The 23,141-nt window shown below is 32.7% G+C and overlaps 3 protein-coding genes across 6 annotated transcripts; all 3 read left to right on the forward strand.

The window, feature by feature from the left end:
• Window positions 1-1,577: 1,577 nt before the first annotated feature.
• LOC107433855 (DEAD-box ATP-dependent RNA helicase 6) lies at window positions 1,578-8,488 on the forward strand. Of its 3 annotated transcripts, XR_007241267.2 has the most exons (12): window positions 1,578-1,878; window positions 2,128-2,585; window positions 3,513-3,573; window positions 4,847-5,081; window positions 5,346-5,584; window positions 5,835-6,086; window positions 6,170-6,350; window positions 7,067-7,155; window positions 7,236-7,309; window positions 7,402-7,514; window positions 7,762-7,850; window positions 7,976-8,488. XR_007241267.2 is itself a non-coding variant. In XM_016045226.4 (11 exons), exons 2-10 carry the CDS (start codon window positions 2,314-2,316, stop codon window positions 7,478-7,480), a joined length of 1,482 nt encoding a protein of 493 aa, XP_015900712.2. In that variant the 5' UTR covers window positions 1,578-1,878; window positions 2,128-2,313; the 3' UTR covers window positions 7,481-7,514; window positions 7,762-8,488. The 3 variants fall into 3 exon arrangements, 2 of the variants coding, with proteins under 2 accessions (XP_015900712.2, XP_048330894.1); XM_016045226.4 differs by having other exon boundaries at window positions 7,762-8,488; XM_048474937.2 differs by lacking the exon at window positions 1,578-1,878 and having other exon boundaries at window positions 2,400-2,585; window positions 3,446-3,573; window positions 7,762-8,488.
• An 871-nt stretch (window positions 8,489-9,359) lies between these two features.
• Window positions 9,360-16,504, forward strand: LOC107433851 (DEAD-box ATP-dependent RNA helicase 8). Of its 2 annotated transcripts, none has more exons than XM_025067226.3 (11): window positions 9,360-9,749; window positions 10,195-10,449; window positions 11,481-11,541; window positions 12,871-13,105; window positions 13,393-13,631; window positions 13,868-14,119; window positions 14,199-14,379; window positions 15,136-15,224; window positions 15,304-15,377; window positions 15,470-15,582; window positions 15,810-16,504. In XM_025067226.3, exons 2-10 carry the CDS (start codon window positions 10,238-10,240, stop codon window positions 15,546-15,548), a joined length of 1,422 nt encoding a protein of 473 aa, XP_024922994.1. In that variant the 5' UTR covers window positions 9,360-9,749; window positions 10,195-10,237; the 3' UTR covers window positions 15,549-15,582; window positions 15,810-16,504. The 2 variants fall into 2 exon arrangements, with proteins under 2 accessions (XP_024922994.1, XP_015900705.2); XM_016045219.4 differs by having other exon boundaries at window positions 9,361-9,749; window positions 10,081-10,449.
• Window positions 16,505-18,717: 2,213 nt separating this feature from the next.
• On the forward strand, window positions 18,718-21,788 carry LOC107433840 (succinate dehydrogenase subunit 7B, mitochondrial). Its single transcript, XM_016045201.4, has 4 exons — window positions 18,718-18,877; window positions 18,968-19,036; window positions 19,620-19,722; window positions 21,536-21,788. Exons 1-4 carry the CDS (start codon window positions 18,821-18,823, stop codon window positions 21,595-21,597), a joined length of 291 nt encoding a protein of 96 aa, XP_015900687.1. The 5' UTR covers window positions 18,718-18,820; the 3' UTR covers window positions 21,598-21,788.
• The last annotated feature ends 1,353 nt before the right edge of the window (window positions 21,789-23,141 follow it).

A 23,141-nucleotide genomic window follows, 5' to 3' on the forward strand; every position in this document is an offset into this window, starting at 1 on the left:
TAAGATTAAATTAATTTTTATCTCATTCCTTTCTAATTCCAATCCCAATCTAATTTAACCTGCATATCAAAATTTTCACCCAATATTCATGGTCAAATTGAGGAGGTTAATCGTAGTTGGTGATATACGAAGCAATCAGGATCTCTTTGTTGTACATTTTCAAGCTTGCGTATAATAATTTTATCAATTCGTCCATTGGTATTAAGCCTTTTCATGTTTGTATTTGATTTTTGTGTTTCACCAACCCTATTGATTTTATCGTTTTACGTATTAGATACTACCATACACAGCTTGTTGAAGCCTTGCCTAGTATATCCCAGATTTATCATATTCACTAATGACATTTGTCTAATGCACATAACAGGTATTAAACGTTTCAAATTGGTGATTATGTTTTGATTTGCGCTTGTCAGAAATGTTATCTTAAAAATTCATTTGAGGATAAGAAACCACATGCTTACGCTATAGGTCCTTTTCTCATGCTTGGATAGAGTGATTGATTATCTGATTGGCTTGTAAATTTAACTATTAGTCTTGTTGCCTATGAACCACCCTAACATTTTTGCATGGAAACTTCAAAAATTTATTTTAGGTATATATTTATGAAAAAAATAAATTACATGTTTTGAGATTTAATTTAGTTATTTTAAACACAATTGTTTCGTAGTTTTTGTTTCTTATGGTGTAATTACTTTAAAACTTTAAACATAGACTTTTTAATAATATTGAATGTAATTAAGCTTATTATTACATTACTATTTTCTAGTACTTTCTTTTTAGGTTGTGCCCTCTCCTAGACCTTACATCACAGTTTATGGCAATTTCATTGAGAACCATCATCTATGCCGATTGTGCACACACATGGATATATATATATATATATATACACAGTTTGTTTATGGTGTGGACGATTTTTATACGGATTCTTATGTAGATCATAGTATTGGTGATAATTTTTTATAGTATTGATAACGATTTTCTAGAAAATCATCATTAATACTATGAAAAACTATCATTAATATTACAATCCTCATGCAGACCGTTCTCACCATAGAATTTCGATATATATATAATATATATATATTTTTATTTTTTTTAATTTTTTTTTGCCTTTTACCTTTTGGTAATAAAGATCTTATTATTATTATTATTTTTTTCGGTGCTTTTGGGTAAGTTGATAATAGATCCATTCCATTGTACTTTGAAAAGACCTTTTCTGTGATATCTAAGAATCTCTTTCGTACTGAATCGAATAACAAATACTACTTATTCACTAAAAAAAAAAAAAAAAAAAAAAAAAAAAACGAATACTAGAGGTTTAAACCATGGTGTTGACCGTGTTTCTCCATTGTTGCCCTTTGTCACTTTATAAACTTTATTTTACAAATGGTAAAAAGAAAAAGAAATAATAAGGTAATGGTACATTTATTTTTCCAATTTGTATGAAAATTAAGGCAATGCAAAAATTTGTAGTAGACACGTGGGGGTAAAGGAGTGAACAGAGCTCATGAACATACGGTGGAACTGCCGCACACTGTAGTTTCTCCCATTTTCCCAAAGTCAGTAGGTCAACCGACCAACCATTGGTCCATTGCTTCCCCTCAAACTAGCAATCTTCGCCATTTCCACAAAACCCTAGAACCTTTTTGTTTTTTGGCTCCATTCTCTACGGTCTACCCCTTTGAAATCTCAGAGCAAGAAAAACCCTACACCCTTGTAACTCTCTCTCTCTCATCGCAAGTCCGAGCACATACGACGTCGTTTTTTTTTTTTTTTTAATCGTAGTTGGAGATCGAATTTGTTTGCCACGAGGTCCAGACCCGCAATTGAGAAAATCGCTGACTGGGATGATCCTCTGTACTTGTGAACCGAGATCAGGTGCTTCTTTTTTTTCTTTCTTTCTTTCTTTCTTTCTTCCTTCTTTCTTGTATTTTTTTTCTCTGATCTATTTATGAAAGAAGCAAATAATTGGGTATTTGTTAACTCTTCTTTAGTGCCAGTTTGCAGTTGGTATCTGGGTTTGTGAAATTAGGGCTTGTAATTTGTATAATACTTATTTTTGAACTTTGATTTTGTTTTTCTGGATACGGTTAAACTCAGTCATTTCATAATTGCGTTCTTTTGTAGGTTCTGGAAACTATGCTTAAAGCTCAAACCTCGTGAACGCCAAATCCGTAACCTTAATTGCATTTGATTGACTGTTTTGGCAGTAAATTTTTCTGTGCATTGGCTGCTTTTGGTCTTTAAAAAACCGACCAAAATCTGTGTAGTTGAAACTTGAAATCTAGTTTAAATTCCATCTCATTTGAACCAATGCACAACCCTAGAGGGAGATACCCTCCCGGGATTGGTGCTGGGAGAGGCGGGGGCATGAATGCAAACCCTGCATTTCAGTCAAGAGCCCCTCAGCAACAGTATGTACAGAGGAGTGTGGTTCAGAATCCGCACTATCTTCCCCAGCAGCAACACCAGCAACAGCACCAGCAGCAGCAGCAGTGGTTGAGGAGGGCTCAGTTGGGCAGTGCAGCTGATTCGAATGTAGATGAAGTCGAGAAGACAGTACAGTATGAAGCTGTGGACTCAAGGTGTGTATTTTTTCTCATGGATATGGTGTGTTTACGCGTCAGCTTTTTTTTTTTTTTTTTTTTTAATTTCTTGATGACTTGGTTTTGAATAAATGCAAGAGTCTTTTTTTCGATTTCCTAGGTGACTGGATTCAATTTTGCACTCTTTGGTTAAATGGATCATCTTTTAGATATGGGAATGGGATTATAATGGAATTTCAGAAGGTTGCATGTACTGTGAAGTAGATTTGGGATTATAATGGAATTTCAGAAGGTTGCATGCACCATGAAGTAGATTTTTTTTACTATGTGTCGGTGGATTGGGAACTATGACGCATAACTGTTATTTGCCAAAATATCTGAGCATGGTAGTTGAGATGTAGAATGGGATATTACATGCGTATGAGAAGAGATGAGAAATTTGCAAGGACATAAATGCGGTATGTTCTTGTTGATATATGGTTTGATTAAATGCTTGAGTTGAGGAAGATCTTAATGTGTTTGGTAATTCATTTCCAGTAGGTCTTTTGTTGTGGCTTGATTGATAGAACTAGAGGAGACTTGAAGTGGTCAGAAGTCTGATTAAAGTCTTCTTAAACTAGGTTTGTCAGTTTGTCTTGGTGCAGAAGATTTGGTTGTATTTAAATTAGTTTTGGGATGTAATGATATTAATATCTTCAAGATGGTTTTTAACTTGGTCCCTTTATCTTTTTGACGAGAGTCATTTCCACATTGTTCTTAATTTTGGAGATGGTAGTTTAGTAAACATACAATAAGAATATTTCTTTGTTGATATATAGAATGTTTCCACTGGCTGATCACTAGAATTTGATGCCTTATCATTGTTTGTTTGTTTGCCTTTTTATCTCCCAATTTTGCAGTAAATATATTAGTTATGGTGCATAATACATGCAATCTGAAAGTTTCTCCTCTTCTTTTCCTCGTTAGTTCACAAGATTGGAAGGCAAGGTTAAAAATGCCCCCACCTGATACTCGCTATAAAACAGAGGTAATTCTTCTATGCTTTTGATATATGGTCATACTTTATAGTACTGGTGCTGCGTGCTACCTAAGGTTTTTGTACAGAGCTAATTTTGTGTTTTATGTTTTTTATTTGTACACTTGAGCTGATTCTTTCATATTATTTAGTATAATGTCAGTTGTATGGTTGAAACATGCTTTATTGGAGATCATTTATGGGACCATATTTATACTTAAATTCGTTATCCCTTCATCCCCCTGCCCCAACACACACACACATGCATGCACGCACACGCACGAACACTTCTTTGGAGTGGAGTTCATTGCAGCATTGCAGTTGAATTAAATTCCTTTGAGAAGTTTGAAATATGACAAATAGCATGGTGCAATTTAGATTTATTTACTTGGCATTAGCCATGCCACGGTTCTCATTGAGCATCAGATGTAAGATGGTATTGTTGTGTTTGAGAAACTAAGAACAAACTACTATTAGTATCAAATAGCATATCAGGCATAAAATAGTAAAGTATTCTGTCTGAAAGGATTTGATAGGTGTTTCTATTTTTGTGATGTTTATTGTTACATGACTCTGGATTTTTTATGAATTACAAGTCTCATTATATAAATGTCAAAAGCATGTAGGATTACTAATTGTTTTTATTGTGGCAGAATAAGCATGTGCTGGATTATATTTCTTCTTGAATCTAGAAAAAATTGATATTTGATTATATATGTGGAAGAATCTGGCTGAATTAAGTACTGAACTGTTTTCTGTATGATTAACATGTCAGGTGCTCTGCTGCCCCTCATTTGTTGTGTGCATTTGGTTTAATATGCAAAAAAATGTTTTTAATAAAATTGATAATTTTATATCCCTGCTTTACTCTTTTGGATAAGTTACTGTCACTAAAAAGAAAATTGATTTAACTTGTAAAGTATGTTGATATTTGTGCTTTCCAACGTAAACATAAAGGTGATGGTTTAATCTATCATTCAAGAATGCAAATGGTTCTATACTATGTATAAATAATAAGAGTCTTAGTTTTCTGCTTGTAGAGCTCTTTAGCCTGGAAAAGCTTAAATGATGCATTGAGCTGAATGTTGTTTAGATTACGACTGCTTTTCTGATTAAAGTTATCGTTGTCATGGAAATCAACATTGTAGTTCATGATACTAATTTGATATATTGACATTTATGTTAACTATTATTGTTTTTATATGTAACTTTCTTTATTTTTATTTTTTTAATGTTCTGGTAATGCTTATACTAGTGTGGGCCTTCTAATTAATGTTCTTTCCAGGATGTGACGGCAACTAAGGGAAATGAATTTGAGGACTACTTTCTGAAACGTGAGCTGCTAATGGGAATATATGAGAAGGGATTTGAAAGACCATCTCCTATTCAGGAGGAAAGTATTCCTATTGCTCTAACTGGTAGTGATATTCTTGCAAGAGCTAAAAATGGAACTGGAAAAACGGCTGCCTTTTGCGTCCCTGCCTTGGAGAAAATTGATCAAGATATCAATGTCATACAAGGTGGGATATTCTTTTTGTTCCATTGTCTACTTAAGTAGCAATTAGTGTCCAGCAAAATATAAAAGTCATTATGATGCTTTAGTTCTATACAGCTACTTTTTTTTTTTGATCTTTTGTGAATAATTATGGTTGCATTTTAGATATTAGAAATGAGTTCATACATTGTTTAGCTATATATAAGTAATTCCTTGGCTCCATCATGCATTGATGCTATCACTGTGTTCATTTCACATGCTTTATTTGACAGTAAATATTTTGATGTAGTTGTTATACTTGTTCCAACTCGTGAGCTTGCTCTTCAAACATCACAAGTTTGCAAGGAGCTTGGGAAGCATTTGAATATTCAAGTTATGGTTACTACTGGAGGTACCAGTTTGAAAGATGATATCATGCGTTTATATCAGCCTGTTCATTTACTTGTTGGAACACCTGGAAGAATTTTAGATCTTGCGAAAAAGGGTGTTTGCGTCCTGAAAGACTGCTCAATGCTTGTCATGGATGAGGTAGATACTTGATTATTCCCCAAATATATGTATTAAAAAAAAAAAAAAATCTCTTAGTTGAGAATTGTTAGTACTAATTTCATCTCATCTGTAACATGCAAATTTCAATTTCACATATTTTCTTTGTCTTTTATGCTTTGCTTCTGTTACAAATTACTATTGCTATATTTGGAAGAAATATTGGAATTATTGGTTGCTGACATCATTAACTACCAAAATATGATTGTTAGTTTGTTTATTTTTTTTTCAGGCTGATAAGCTTCTGTCCCCGGAGTTCCAACCATCAATTGAGCAATTGATTCGGTTTTTGAGTCCAAATCGACAAATTTTGATGTTTTCAGCTACATTTCCTGTTACGGTTAAGGATTTTAAGGATAGATATCTTCAGAAACCTTATGTTATTAACCTTATGGATGAGCTTACTCTAAAGGGTATTACACAATTTTATGCTTTTGTTGAAGAAAGGCAGAAAGTTCACTGTCTGAACACTCTTTTCTCTAAGGTTTGGTCTCAACTGAACTACTGATACATGGGGTTTTACCTCTCTGTGGCTATGATATTATAGTTTTCTTATTTTCTTTCCAGCTTCAAATAAACCAGTCAATTATCTTCTGCAATTCTGTGAACCGGGTGGAGTTGTTGGCCAAGAAAATTACAGAACTTGGCTATTCGTGTTTTTATATTCATGCAAAGATGCTTCAAGACCATCGTAACAGAGTATTTCATGACTTCCGCAATGGTGCTTGCAGAAATCTCGTATGTACTGGTATGTTATTGGTACTTTTGCTTTATTTATTTTTGGATATGCTTGCTTTCCATAAATTATTAATTGAATGGTGATGTTTGTGATTAAGAAGGTCACCCTTTTTCTTATCCAAGGTATTGAAATAAGTATGATTTCCTAGTTTTAAGATATATCATGTATAAAGCTTGACCTTTGTCTTTTTGTCAAGGTATTACTTATTTGGGGGCAGATTTTTCCCTATTGATTGGTCTTTTATGTGAAATCTGTATCATCTAGCAGATGGCGAAGTATTGTTCATTCAGAATTAGGGTCTGATACTGTGCATCAAAATCATTATTGTAAAGATTATGTACGTTGGATAAAAAATGAAGTTGGTCTTTAGTGTTTTCTAATGCTTGTTGCAATAATAGTTTCATGCAAATCTGACATTTAAGTTTTCGAGCATAGTAATGCATGAAATCAATTTTTTTGGTATGATCTCATTTTAACCAATTTTATTCTTCTGATGCGTAATGTTTAGCTTCTTTTAATTTTTATTGTATGTAGTTTTATTAGATTACGGCCACTTATTTATCCTAGTTATTGTTTGATAGAGTCAAGAATGATTTGTTTGTCGTAAAATAATTTCATAATGGTTCCTATTATGAGTGTTTCATCACATTGCAAGTACTAACTGCTTCAAAATTTAGTTATTTAATGTTTTTAAGTTTCAAATTTTCATCGGATTAACTTTGCAGATTTGTTTACAAGGGGAATAGACATTCAAGCGGTCAATGTTGTCATTAACTTTGATTTCCCCAAGAACTCAGAAACATATCTCCATAGGGTGTGTAAGACAAGTGTTTACATTCCGATTTTCTCTCAATTTATTTTGTTTCATTCTTATAAATTTGGTTTTGCATACAGGTTGGTCGATCTGGACGGTTTGGACACCTGGGTTTAGCTGTGAATTTGATCACCTATGAGGATCGTTTTAACTTGTATGATTCTCCTCTTTACATCTACATTCAAATCAATGTTCTCTGGTTTAGCTTTTAATATTTGATATTACTTTTATGTAATTTGTCAACAGGTATAGAATTGAGCAGGAACTTGGCACTGAGATAAAGCAAATTCCTCCCCAAATTGATCAGGCAATTTATTGCCGGTGACCCATGATGGAAAACTCGCTTTGTGGACAACATGGTGAGTAATATTCAAGGCTGTAATGCTGTGACTGAGGATTTCATACGAACTGCGCATTTGAGATTGTTATCTGTCTAGTATGATATCGTCATGCTAACATTGAATGTATCGTTTGCTGCTATATCTTAAGGTCTGATGCTATGTATTATTTCTTTATTTTGTCTAAGAAGAAATCAGTAGATAAATACATGAGATGTTATTTGTACAAATGATAATGTGTGTTTTTTTTTTTTTTTCCCTCATCAAGGTTGATGAAGTTGCACATTTGATCTACTGCTGCATCAGAGGAGACATTCTGAGAAGTAGATACTGTGAATGGAGAAATCTGTCTTTGATGTAGGTGGTATCTTCCCTTGGAAATTGGAATGCTTTTATTTGTTTCTGAATTTTCATAGCCCTGAAACATTAACAGGACCTTAATAGAAGTCTATATTGGTTTATAGATGCTGGCTTCTTTTCAGGGTCCTCTTTGACTAACTTGCTGGTTTAGGAACTATTTGCTCTTGTTCTAGTCTGTTCATACGCTCAGTTGAACTGTTGAAAGAAGTACTTTATTCAGCCACCAAAAAAAAAAAAAAAAAAAAAAAAAAAAAGAGAGAAAAAGACAAAAAAAAAAAGGAAAAAAAAGAAAAGAAAAAAAAATATTTCTGTTTTTTTAAAAATTGTTTTGTTTTTATAGTTCTTAAGAGTTTTACCCATTTTCAGTACATGGTTAGTTATTAGTTCCTTCTCCAGTATTTTGACGAGAATGGGTAACCAATTTATGCTTTGGATGGTGACCATGAAATAGTCTCTTCAGTTAGTGCTTCATGAAGCCGGTGCTGTTTTGCCTAGAAAATGGAAGCTGATCTCGTGATTCTTCTTGTATTTTGTTGCTGAGAAATAGGGCTTCTAAGCTAGACGATGTGCTTCTTTCTAGCTTTGTTCATCTCTACTCCTTATAAATTCAAATGACATATCTTTTATTTAGAGAAGTTAAAGAGTATGCTAACGTTTTGGGTTCTATTTTCTTTATTTATTTTTTCACGAGAACTAGATTGAACTTATTTAGGGTAAAGGCAACACAGAATAGCCCTAATGGTAAAGCCACGGTTTTCCTGGAGGATGATTTGAAGTTGTAATTTCCCACCCCCAATAACTATTTTTTTTTTTTTTTTTTTTTTAAAAAAAGGGGAAAAAAGTTTTTAACTTTATTTACAGGCTTTTTCTTCCGATGTTTTTGAACAAAAACGCTTTGCTATTAAATTTAAGGAGTAAATGGAAGAGGTTGTATAATGAGTGATGGAGATGGCGAAGGTGTCGAATTTTTGAGACCTGCTTGCATAGAAACATTTTAATAATTACAAATTGAGCTTACTGTAACCAGAATATATATATATATATATATATATATGTATTTTTTTTTTGGTTGTTGCGTGCATCATTTTTTAAGCAGTTTCTGTTCAATTTTCTGCTAGCCCAATTACTTTTATTATATTTTTTGGTCGTAATTTATTATGCATAGGGATTGGATAGAGGTGAATTTTATTAAGAGCAATAATTTTAGCATTCGAAAATTTTTTACATTTAATTTATACATGGAATTTTTAAAAACCTGTGCACAAAATTTGTGGAATTGCAATAAAAATAAAATTTGAATGTGTATATTATTATTTTTTGGTGGTGAATTTGAAAATGTGTTAAAAAAAAAAAAACAAAATTTTATATATATATATATGGTATTTGCAACGCTTACAAAATCGGGAGGGGGAGTGACGTATTTGAAAATTTAAGGGACACGTGTGGGTAAAGGAGTGGATAAAGTTTTTTAACATACGGTGGGATTGAATGCACATCATAATTTTCTCTGTCCATTTCACCCAAAATTGGTGCCTCAGCCGACCAACCATTGGTCCATTGCAACCCCTCCCTACTCGCCTTCTCCGCCATTTCCAGAAAACCCTAGTCCTAGAGAGAGAGAGGGAGAGAGAGAGAGAGCCTTTATCTTTCTCTATACCCTTTGAAATCGCAGAGAAGAAAAACCCTACGTAACCAATAACTCTCTTTCGCTCATCCCCTTTGCGTTTAGACAAGCCAAAGTTCCGAATACCAATTCACAAGTCCCCAAATACATAGGTTACGAAGTTTTAAATCGACGTCGGAGATTGAATTTGTTGTTGGCAGCGAGGTTTTCCAAACCCGCAATCGAGAAACCTTTGACTCAGATAATAGTCTATTCTTGTGGACCGAGATCAGGTACTCTTATTTTAATTTTTTTATTTTTTATTTTTCCTTTTGTTCTTGTTTTTTCGATCTATTTGTGAAAGAAGCAAATGATTTGGTGTTGTTTAGTATTCTGTAGTAATAATTTGCTGTTGCTCTTTGGTTTTAGTGAAATTAGGGTTTGTGCTTGTGTAATATTTATTTTCCAACTTAGAATTTGTTATTTTTGAATAAGATTAAACTCAACCTTCCATAGTTGTATTGATAGTGTCATTTTTTAGTTTCTAGAAGCGACGTTTAAAGCTCAAACCTCGAAAATAGCCAGTCCATAATCTTAATCAGATTTGTTTGATTGGTTTTGCAGTAAATTTTCTGTGCCTTGGCTGTGTTTGTTTTTATACTCCGAACCAAATCTGTGTTCTTGAAACTTGAAATCTAGTTTAAATTCCATCTCATTTGAACCAATGCACAACCCTAGAGGGAGATATCCTCCCGGGATTGGTGCTGGGAGAGGCGGGGGCATGAATGCGAACCCTGCATTTCAGTCAAGGGCCCCTCTGCAGCAGTATGTACAGAGGAGTGTGGTTCAGAACCAGCACTATCTTCCCCAGCAGCAACACCAGCAATACCAGCAACAGCAGCAGTGGCTGAGGAGAGGTCAGTTGGGCAGTGCAGCTGATTCAAATGTAGACGAAGTTGAGAAGACAGTACAGTTTGAAGCTGCAGACTCAAGGTATTTCTGTTTTCATGGATGTATTGTTATGCATCAATTTTTTTTTTTAAATTTTGTTTTTTATTATTTTATGTATCTTTGTTTCCAATAAAGGCAAGAATTCTTTTTTGTACCCCCCGCCCCCCCCCCCCCCCCCAATTTTTTATAATTTTTTCAATAGTGGTAAGATAGGTTCTCTAGGAGATTGGGTTGAATTGTTGTGAAATTTGGTGAAATGAATGAACTTTTAGGTGTGGGATCATGATGGAACTTGAGAAGATTGAATGGACTGTGAAGAATATTGGAATTATATGTCGATGGTTTGGGAACAATTATATGTAAATTGATCAATTATGTGTAACTGTTATTATTCTTATTTGCAAAACATCTGAGTGTGGTTATTGTGATTTACAATTCAAAAAACAAAAAAAAAATCAGTTTAATAAATTATATAATATACTATATCAGTTTCATGGTGTTTTGAACTGTACAATGAAGTAACACATGTTAATTTTTAGAGGAGAAATTTAGCAGTAAATAGAAGGGGTATGTTCTTGTTGATTTGTGTTGTGTTTATGCTTGAGGAAGTTCTTAGTGTGTTCATAAAAAATTGTGGGTAGGTTGTTGTTGTGGCTTGATGGATAAAACTAGAGGAGACTTGAAGTGATCAGCAGTCTGATATAGATTTGGTTGGGTTTGAATTAATTATTCCCTTGCGATGATGTTAACATTGTCAAGATGGTTTTTGGTACCTACATTTTCTGCTTTTTTTATTGTTTATTATTTTTTAAATTAAATTAATTTGTTGTTGTTGTTGCTGTTATTATTATTATTATTTAATTTTATGGAAGTAGTTTCCTCATTGTTCTTAATTTTGGAAATGTAATTTGGTAAACATTGAGAGTTTTCCTGCTTTGACCAGCTTATCACTAATGTTTTTGATGTCATATTATTGTTTCTTTTCTTGCTTAATTTTGCCATAAATATCTTAGTTATGATGCTTAATTTTCATGCAATTTGATAGTTTCTTCCCCTTTTCTTTTGCTCCTTAGTTCTCAAGATTGGAAAGCAAGGTTAAATATACCCGCTCCTGATACCCGCTTTAGAACAGAGGTATGTTTTCTATGCATTGGTTATATGGTCCACATTCTCCATGCTTCTTCAGAGCTTTATCAAGGGAAGCTAATTTCAAGTTTTATGTCTTTAATTTGTACACTTGAGTTGATTCTATCATATCATTTAGTATCATTCACCTGTATGGTTAAAGCATGCTTTATTTGTTTTCCCTTTGTCACAACTTCTGCCCCCCTTTTCCTCTTTTGGGTTGTAGTGCAGCATTATTTGTTCTGTGGATAATTATGGTTGAATTAAGTTCTTTTCAGGAGGTTGTAACATGCTGTATGGCATGGTGCAATCAAGACTTCTTTTATATTGCCACTGGTTATACCACATGTTCTCATTGATGAATTAGATGGATAGTGTTCCATTAAGACTAAGAGCAAACTATTATTGGTAACATATCAGGCAAAAAGCTGAATTCAATATCATAGTATCATGTCTGAAAGGATTTCATAGTTGTCTTCATTTTTGTGATTTTTGTTTTTAAAGCATGACCTTGGACTTTTAAGATGAATAAGATGGATAGTGTTCCATTTAAGACTAAGAGCAAACTACTATAGGTAACATATCAGGCAAAAAGCTGAATTCCATATGAAAGTATCATGTCTGAAAGGATTGCTTAGGTGTTTTTATTTTTGTGATTTTTGTTGTTACTGCATGACGTTGGATTTTTTCCATGAAGTATCAGTCTCATCATATACAAGGACCACTGGTTGTTTGTACTGGGGCAAAATAAGGATGTGCTAGCTTATGGTTCTTCATGAATCTGGAAAACCATTGATAGAATTAAATATTTTTTTCTGGGAGAAGCTGCCTGAATCAAGCATCAAACTATTTCTGTATGATTAACATGTTAATTCCTTTGCATGACGTCATTTGTTGTCTATATTTTGTTAAATGAGCCCAAACGTGTCTTTGATAATATTGATAATTTTATATAATTGCTTTTCTCCTTTGGATATGTCACCAAACAGAGAACTGAGTTGACTTATAATGTATTTTGATATTTGTACGATAATTCTACTGATCATTCTAAAGTTAAAATAACTTGCAATTTTGGTTCTATGCCATATATAATTAATAACAGTCTTACTTTTCTGTTCATAGAGTTCTTTAGCATGGAAAATTTTAAATGATGCACCAAGATGACTTATTTTCTGATTACAATAATTTTTCTGGGATCTATTTGCTTTTCGAAATTGAAGATGCTTTTTGGATATATTTTTATGTTAACTCCTATTATTTGTAGATGTAACTCCTCTTTCTTTTAATGTTTGGTAATGCTTATGCTAGCGTGGGTCTTCTCATTAATGTTCTTCCCAGGATGTGACAGCAACAAAAGGAAATGAGTTTGAGGACTACTTTCTGAAACGTGAACTGCTTATGGGAATATATGAGAAGGGATTTGAAAGACCATCTCCTATTCAGGAGGAAAGTATTCCTATTGCTCTAACTGGTAGTGATATTCTTGCAAGAGCTAAAAATGGAACTGGAAAAACAGCTGCATTTTGCATTCCTGCCTTGGAAAAAATTGATCAAGATAACAACGTCATACAAGGTGTGATTTATTTCTTGTTGTCTGCTTCAATAGCAACTAGTCTCAAGCAAAAGATAACAGTCATTGTAATGCTTAGTTCTGTAAAGCTACTTTTTTCATTATTATGATTGTTTTATTGTGAGAGTAGTTATGGTTAATAAGTCTGCAAGTTATCCTTGGGTACACTTTCGATGTAAGAAATGTGTGGATATATTATTTTGGTTTTTAATAATTAATTCCTTGGTATTCCATGCTTTTCTCATGTTTTCATTTCATATTCTTGCTTGACAATAAACATTTTGATGCAGTTATTATACTCGTTCCAACACGTGAGTTGGCTCTTCAAACATCACAAGTTTGTAAGGAGCTTGGAAAGCATTTGAATATTCAAGTTATGGTTACGACTGGAGGTACCAGTTTGAAGGATGATATAATGCGTTTATATCAGCCTGTTCATCTACTTGTTGGAACTCCTGGAAGAATTTTAGATCTTGCAAAAAAGGGTGTTTGCGTCTTAAAAGACTGCTCAATGCTTGTTATGGATGAGGTAGATACTTGATTATTCAATCTGTGAAAAAATATTTGGCAACAACTGTTAGTGCTAGTTTGGTCTCATCTGTCATCAAATATTTTCTATTGTCTTTTAAGCTATGCTTCTATTATGAATAATGTTGCTATGTTTGAAAGAATACTGAAATTATTGGTTTTTGACATCATTAAATCCAAAAAACTGATTGTTAGTTTGTTATTCTTTTCGTTTCTGTTATTTTATTCTAATTTCAGGCTGATAAGCTTCTGTCCCCAGAGTTTCAACCATCAATTGAGCAATTGATTCAGTTTTTGCCTGCAAATCGACAAATTTTGATGTTTTCTGCTACATTTCCTGTTACAGTAAAGGATTTTAAAGATAGATATCTTCACAGGCCTTACATTATTAACCTTATGGATGAGCTTACTCTAAAGGGTATTACACAGTTCTATGCTTTTGTTGAAGAAAGACAGAAAGTTCATTGCCTGAACACTCTGTTCTCTAAGGTTTGGTTTCAACTGAATTACTGATTCCTGGGGTTATGCCTGTCTGTGGATATGATATTAAACTTTTTCTCCTTTCCAGCTTCAAATAAATCAATCAATTATCTTCTGCAATTCTGTGAACCGGGTAGAGTTACTGGCCAAGAAAATTACAGAACTTGGCTATTCATGTTTTTACATTCATGCAAAGATGCTTCAAGACCATCGTAACAGAGTATTTCATGACTTCCGCAATGGTGCTTGCCGGAATCTTGTATGTACTGGTATGTAGGTGCTTTTGCTTTTTTATTCAAAATTCTTAATTGAATGATTAAGTTTGCGGTTTAAAATGTCGTCTTTTTCTTGTTCAAGGTATTGGAATAAGTATGATTTTGAAGTTTTAAAATATTTCAGGTCTAACACTCGACTGTTTATTTTGTTTCTTCTTCTTCTTCTTCTTTTTATATATATATTTTTATGTAAAGCATATTTACTTATTTGGGAGTTTATTTCCCACTGGGAGTCTTTTGTTCAATCTGTATCATCTAGCAGATGGTACAGTATTTTTTGTCACATCCTGGATCATGGTCTAATACTGTGCTTTAAAATCATCATTGCAATGATTTCTTTTGTTGGATGAAAAATGAAGCTGGTATTTTATAGTGTTTTTTACACTTATCGCAATGATAGACTCATGCAAATCTCAAATTCCAGTTGTCGAGGTAAGTAGTAACGCATTAAGATGTCTTTTTGAAAATCAAAATGCATGTGGTTTGGTGTCATCTTAAGCAATTCTATTCTTCTGATCCGTTATATTCAGTTTATTTTAACTTTTGTTGTATGCGCATTGTTTATATTCATGCCACTTGTATATCCTAGTTTTTGTTTCGAGTAAAGAAAGATATATTTGTCTTGAAAATATTGCATAATAGTTATTAGTTCCTATTCTGAATTTTTCATCATGGTGTAAGTGCTAACTACTTAAGTTTGCTTATTTAATGTTTTTATGTTTCATATTTTTGTGTGATTGAATTTTGCAGATTTGTTTACAAGGGGAATAGATATTCAAGCGGTCAATGTTGTTATTAACTTTGATTTCCCAAAGAATTCTGAAACATATCTTCATAGGGTGCGTAAGACATTTTTTACATTCAAATTTTCTCTCAGTTTATTCTGTTACATTCTTATGAATTATGTTTTGCTTGCAGGTTGGTCGATCTGGACGGTTTGGACACCTAGGTTTAGCTGTGAATTTGATCACCTATGAGGATCGTTTTAACTTGTATGTATTCTCCTGTTTAGATCTATATTCAAATCAATGTTCCCTGGTTTATCTTTTATATCTGATATTACTTTTATGTAATTTGTCAACAGGTATAGGATTGAGCAGGAACTTGGCACCGAGATAAAGCAAATTCCCCCCCATATTGATCAGGCAATTTATTGCCGGTGACTGGTGGTGGAAAACTTGCTTCATGGACAACATGGTGAGTAATATTCTATGCTGTAACAGTGAAAACTTATTTTGTACCGAGCATTTAACCTTTTTATCTGTATGGTATAATATGGTCATGCTGGCCTTGAATGTATTAGTTTACTACCATTTCTACTGTCTATTGCAACATATTAGTTCTTTATGCTGTGTGAGAAAAAATTGGTATTCATTATATGTGCAAATGATAATATGGTTTTTATTTTGCTGTGGTTAATGAAGCTGCTAATTGGAGAAGGTATCTACTGCTGTATCAGAGGAGGCAATCTAAGAATTCGGTATTGTGAATGGGAAAGTCCGTCTTTGATGCAGGTGGTGTCTTTCCTCGAAATGCTTTCATTTGTTTCTGAATCTATAGCCCTAAATGATTAACGGTCGTTAATGGAATTCAAGCTGGGTTCATTTGGAAGTCTCCTTTGACTAACTTGCTGGTTTGGTATAATTTGCTCTTTTGCTAGTCTGTTCATACGGGCAGTTAACTATTGGAAGATGTATTTTATTCAGCCAAGCCTTTTATTTTCATAGACTTAAAAAAAAAAAAAAAAAAAGAGTTTTCTTTTTTGTTTTTTTAAGTGGTTTGTTTCTTTTTTATAATTTTCAGCATTTTACTCATTTTCCAGTAGTTGGTTAGTTTTTATCTCCTTGTCCAGTGTTTTGACTGCTTAACAAGAATAGAATTGAGTCAGCATAGTATGTTTTGGGTGGTGACCATGTAAAAGTCTCTTCATTAAGTGATTCATTAGGCCAGAGTTGTGTTCCTTGGAGAATTCCGGCTTCAAATTGCAATGGAAGCCGAGCCAACGATTCTTCATGTATTTTGTTTCTCAGAAAAATGGGGCCTCTGCTTGAGCTAGATCTCCTTAGATTCAAATGACATTCATACTATTTATGGAAATCGGAGTATGCTAATTTTTATCGCTTGGTTTTTTTCTCTACTTATTTTTGTCAATGATAAAATTGAACTTATTTAAACGCGTTTTCTTTGGCTGTTTTTTGAAAGTGTAGAAAAAGATTATGATCCGTTTCGTATTTGCTTTGCCTGCTTTTTGAGTCACAGTAGCTTTGCCTACATGTGAATAGAATGAACGTAAGAGGAACAGGAATAGGTTGAATTATGAGTAATGGAGGTGGTTGAAGTGTTTCTGAGTCTCGGAAAATTTTTATTTTGAATTTGAACGTACTGATTCAGTTTCTTTCTAATTTCAATCTCCTTTTAGATTTTTTGTTTGCTCATAATCTAATCCAATTGCAAACGTATATACATATATATATATATATATATATATGTATATGTATTTTTTTTTTTTAACCGAGATTTGATTTATTTTATTGCTTATTCTGTCCATAGTTAGATATCGTATTTCAACCAAGTTGATTGCGTAAACTAGACCATATTATTGTATACCCGCTAACGCTAGAGCCATAAAAAAATGTACGAGGACCTTCTATTTGCACGACCAAAATCATTTTTCATACAACCAGTTTTTTCGTTCAAGAATGTTATTGCAAATTTCTTCAGAAAAGGAGAAAGTTATTGTAATATATATATATATATACGTATAAATAAATAATTGGAATTATGCTTGTTATTCTGCAGCCAATCAAAAACTTCTTGAGAGTGTAATTTTTAAATAATTATGCATGGTACATTTATTTTCTTAATTCTCAAAAAAAAAAATTACATGAGGATCTATTTCTTTAATGATTATGAAAATTAGTAATGCTGTTAGAGATTATTATTTAGCAAAATGAAATGCCCCCCTAAAAATTAAATATTAAAAATAGAAGTAGAATCAACCTTGAAAAGTAAACTGGTAACAAATAAAAATGTAAAACAATCAAAACGGATGAAACTACAAAATTTTTTAATAAATATTAACTAAGATAATTATTAAAGCACTTCTTGTGATGAATACTCATTCATTTTATAATAAGCACTATTTGTTTTTATTTTTTTTTAGCACATTTTATTTGTAATTGGTGTTTGAGGAACTATGTGTCTGGAGTTCTTGATTTAAATTCCCTTCCCTCTTCTTTTGACCAGCTTATTGCAGGAGAGTGGCTTTAAGCCACAATGCTTTCTGGAAGGTTGGTTTTTATTTTTATTTTTATTTTTATTTTTTGGGGGTTTATAAATGATACTTAGAAAGGTTAAAATTTACAATTTTTCCCCCTTGGTAAAAAGGAAACGTACTTTAGATTAAGAGGTAAGAGGGTTGGATATGTTTCCATAGTTTATAGATATTTTTGTTTTGTTTTTGGTAAATATATAGGCCTAGTAACGTGTTATGTTGAACCGTATTCGTGTCATGTTGTATTGTATTCGTGTTAAATTATTTGGACACGAACACGACTTATTAAATTTTCGTGTTGAGATATATAAACCCTAACCTATTTATTAAATTTTCGTATAACCTGTCATCCAATCCGTTCATCCGTTAAGCATAAATATCAAATTTTGATTAGATAATAATAAAATCTTAGTTTGTCATCTTGAATCAATTATTTTTTCAGATCTTTGAACTTTCAAGTTCCAATGATGTTAAAATAGCTTTCGATGAATCTTGTTGAGTTCTTTAATTATGAAATTGAGAATGAGAGAATGGGAACGTATTCACTGTTGAATCTAAACTACGAATAAGATAAAGTCTATCTCAAAGATTAAGGCTAAAGAGGCAACAAACATTTTATTATCTTAGTTTTAAGGATAATATTATTATGCCATATAAAATTACGAAAATATTCCATATAAATGGGTTCCAACGGATTTTAGCTATTAATACTCATTTTCTGAATGTGTTTTATTGGGTGATACTAATACGGATCCAATCTAATATCACAAATTCAAACCCGCAAATTATGGTATGGATTTATGTCGTGTTAATGAATCATATGACATTTTGCCAGATCTATAAATACAGATTACGTATCATCCTAGTTGATTTTTTTTTTTTTTTTTGGTGGGTGAATCATCCTAGCTGGTTGGATTTATTACTTTCATTTACTAATTATTATTATTATTATCGTCATCATCATTATAATCAGATTAGAGAACACTAAATTGAATTAAACAAATTAAATAAATCTTATCTCTAGTCACGTGCAAGGCACGTGATCAAACTGGTTGTGGCAAAAAGAGTTGAGAGAGAGAGAGAGAGAGACTCTAATGACCCATTTGCCATTTGGAACTTCACTTTGGTCTGTGGTTGCTGGGTTTTGCTGATTCACCAAACATGGCCTTCTTCATGAACAACACCACCATCGGTTCCCGCTTGCGCTCTCACCTGCAGGTTCTCTCTTTCTCTCTCTTGCTTTTGTTCGTTTTCTTGCTCAGTCGCTCGCTCTCTCGCTCGCTCTAACTCTTTCCCATCAAAAAGCAGACACAAAACGATGCGTCTTACCTATCGGGTCGCCAATTCCACACCGAACTAGGGCCTCGCGAGAAAGCTGTGAGTTTCCTTTTTCTTTATCATAAATTTCTTGTTTTGTTTGATTCGTAGCTGGGTTTCGGAATTACACCTTTAAAGTTGATGATTTTACAACCCCCTTTTTTTTTTTTTTTTAACCATTTGAGATTTCGATGTCAAAATCTGGGGTTTTTGCTTTTTAGCAATGTGAATATTTGGATTTGATGGATTTTTAAGGAGACCCAATAAAGCAAACAGCTCAGGGTTTTCAGTTTGTTTTTGGATTATTGCGAGTTGAGTACAAGGTTATATAGTAGGGCTTCTTGAGCTCATTTCATTATAATTAGTAGGAAATCATTACATCCAAGTAATGATATACAAGGCCAGGATTTAATATGCACCTCTGATAATCTATTGTAGAACCCAACACTGAAATATTAGTAACCCATTAAACTTTTGGTTTTTATCTCATATGCATGTTTTTGAAGAAACTTTTTAGATTTAAAATTCTAAATATGCTTCTAATGGGTTGCATTTCATTTATGATTTATATCCATGGTGTTATTGTGTGCTGTCTTTTAGTTAGTTTTATGTTGTTTTGTGCTAAGTTGGATGCCAAATGCAGCTCTTGGCAGATGACCCGATTCTAAATCGTTACAAATCACATAACAAGAGTGTGCGGCTGGTCAAAAGACTTGGAGATGTCCTCACCATAGTTGTAGTTGCTGGTACGTTGGTATTCTAGCCTTTTGGTATAATATGCTTGCTTTGTGAGAATTAGAGTAGGACGGTAGTAATTCCCTGCCCCCCCCTTTTTGGGGCAAAATTTGTTTATTAAACTCCTTTAAGATGCTGGAGCTTTTGAATGAACTTGTACATGCAAAGATAATGTTGTCTTGATATTGGGGATGTTGTAGACATGAGGTCTGAGATGAAATTTAAACATTAGTAACCAAAAAAAAAAAAAAAAAAAAAAAAACTGTTCCATTTGAATGGTGATGTAGATATTGTTTCAAAGACTTACCATTATTAAGTGCCAAAAACTGATGACCAACTTGGGTCCACAGTCCACACGGTCGAGAACAACTAAAGACTTGGATTTGCTATAAGTTTAGCATTTTGGCAACCTTGAGAAAGGTACCAAATAAAGAATGCTAGCAATGTAGAATAAAATGGTTTTACTGGCAAAATATTGGCAGTAGATTGCATTAATGAAGGTTTTTGAAATGGAAAATGACCCTATAAAAGAAATTTGAATTTACCAATTCAGGACTATCCAAAGCAAAAACACTCATATGATATTCTTCAGAATTTGGAATAACATTATTATTGCAAGATGATAAAAATTAAACCACTGTGAAGGTGTGCAACAAGAATAAAATTTAGACATAAGGTAGGATTGTAAGATTATGGATACATTGAATTCAATCCCATTCTTACCTGATGCTTAAGACTTGTAAGATGGCTCTGCCAACCTGAAGGTTTAAAGACCCCACCTACCACAACCCAAGCTTAACTTGGGTGGATGGTTAACATTATTTGATCGATGATCAAATTAGACTGAGTTGGATGGTCTTTGATTGTTTTTCTATCCTATTCTATTTGTGATTTAAATGATTTTTCATCTTTTTGAGTTGAATGATTGTTGGACTACCTCTTCACTGAAAAAACTACGTTTTTGCTCCCAGTAGCTAGTTTAAAGCATTAGTTGATGCTCCCAATATGCATGCTTATTGATCAATCAGTTTGCCTTTCTGGAGCCTTAGCTTGGATTGATGCTTAATATTGCTGTCCAAGCTTGCAATTACATACCCTAACATTCCGTGTTTTATGTAACATTGTTCTATTATTAATTGTCAACTTTTTGGCTTAGTTAACATAATTTAATTTCTTGCAAGATGAGTGACCTGTAGTTGGAGAGGTGGTATTAAGCAATTTAGACTAAATAAATAATGCATTAGTTCTTTCAGCTGATGTAATTTTTACATATCCTTGGAAGAAAAAAGAACTATCAAGGTTATAAGATGTTCCCATCAAGGAAAAAAAAAAATATATATATATATATATATATTGTACGTATTTTATGGGTGACTTAAAAAATTTCTTGTCCAGTTGTTTGTAAGGATGTATTTGCATTTAGGTCTCTGCTTGGCCTATTGTGGCTGCGGACTCTATTAACATAGCTAGTTCCAAGAATATTTTACAAATCAGCATGGTTCTTCTGAACCAACTGTTAAAAGAAATGCCTTGAATCCTATATTATCCTCTCCTGAGAGAACAGGTTCATGAGGACAAATTAACTAGTTAATAGTAGCATTCTTCTGATGAATTCATGCTAAATACTCATTACATTGCATTGCAGAGTTATCTTTCATTGGTAATTTGACTGCAATAAATAATCATTTGGTTGAAGTAGGCATCATTGTCTTTTTGATAATTATAGCATAGCATCGTGCACGCTTCACAAACTTTAAATTTGATAACCACAACGAGTAAGTCCTTTTTTCCACAACACTCATGCTTTTATTGTGTTAATTTCAGGCTGTTGCTACGAAATATATGTCAGAGCAGTAATGCGAGAAGAAGCTCGGAAACAAGGCTAAGGCTGCAGATCTCTGTAGATTTATTTCTCTGGCAATTCAGAAAGTTGTTTGTGTTAAATAAGCAGAAATATCTTCTTCTGACATGCTGTGAACTTATGTTTTTCTTTCCTCTTGAGCCTTCATTTCTTAATAAGGTCTGTTTTATTTTATACATTAAAATTATGTCAATCAATGCAATGGAAATTTGTTTAGGCCTGGAAATGAAGAATAGATCTTATCAAAACTTTCTTCTTGTTCACGTGGTGAGTAATACGAGATGTTCACCGTTTGAAAGAGTGAAATTGTTAATTGGGTGGTCTATATATATGTATATATATATATATATATATGTATATATATATTCCACTTACCATGGACTAAAGTAGATTTTTGATTAGTGTGATTTAAATTTTCAAGGCTGGTGGCCTTTTGTTTTAGACTTGGAGAGAGTGCAAAAATGGATCGTCTACTTAAACTTTCAAGTAAATAAATGCATATGCTTAATAGATTTAGATTTAAGAATCAAAGAAAATAAAACTCAAGTTTAGTTTCTCTTTGAATAATAGATTTAATGTTTACCTATTCTATTTAGACGTCACATAAAAAAACAAATGAACAAACAAAAAATACCCTAGTTTGGTTCTCTTTGACTATTCTTGCAAGGGCAGAGAGAGTTCCAACATTCAAGAAAGCAAAATAATTCCAGTTTAGTTTGACTGATTGTATTAATTTCTATATTAATGTACAAATTAATATAAACCTACGTGTGTGTGTGTGTGTGTGTGTGTGTATTTATTATGTGAACTGGGCGAGACAAATGGGTACCTCGTCACACAAATAGGTAGTCCCTCACAATACAAAATAGGTAGTCTCTCACACTCACTTTCCATAAATTCCTCAATATATCAAATTTGTATAAGTGGATATTATATTATAACAACACAATCATGTTCTTAGCGGAGAATAATAATAATAATAATAATAATAATAATAATAATAATAATAATTATTATTATTATTATTATTATTATTATAACTGAAAATCTTTATTGTTTATTCAACTAACTTCCATTAGAAAAAGAACGAATAGTATCTCAACCAAAGAAAATAATAACGAATAGATAAAAAGTCCATAAACAATGAAGATTATTATAGTTTATCTAATTAAGCTCTAAAGAGCACCTTAAGAGCTATATGTATATAATATCTCTGATTGCATCTTGATAAACCGTAATATTGCTGCCAGCCTGCCAAAAATAAAACGAACAAAATAATAAAAATTATCTAGAGTCTAGGATTTGACATTTTGTGGAACTAACTTTTTCATACCACCAAAAAAAAAGAACCTTTTATCTTTGAATATATAATTTTAATCTATAAAATCAATTAAGATAAAAGGTTCTTTCTTCTTCATCACATGAAGAAATTAATCTTCAAGAATATAAAGAAAAGAAAAAAAATTCAAAGGAGATCCAGGTGTGTAGTGTTTTTTGACTTGGAAATCCATTGTAAAAACATAGTGATCAACAGCTTGGTTGACATATAAGCACACAGGGCTGTATCTA

Source organism: Ziziphus jujuba, chromosome 1, assembly GCF_031755915.1.
Source record: "Ziziphus jujuba cultivar Dongzao chromosome 1, ASM3175591v1".
Lineage (NCBI taxonomy): Eukaryota > Viridiplantae > Streptophyta > Magnoliopsida > Rosales > Rhamnaceae > Ziziphus > Ziziphus jujuba.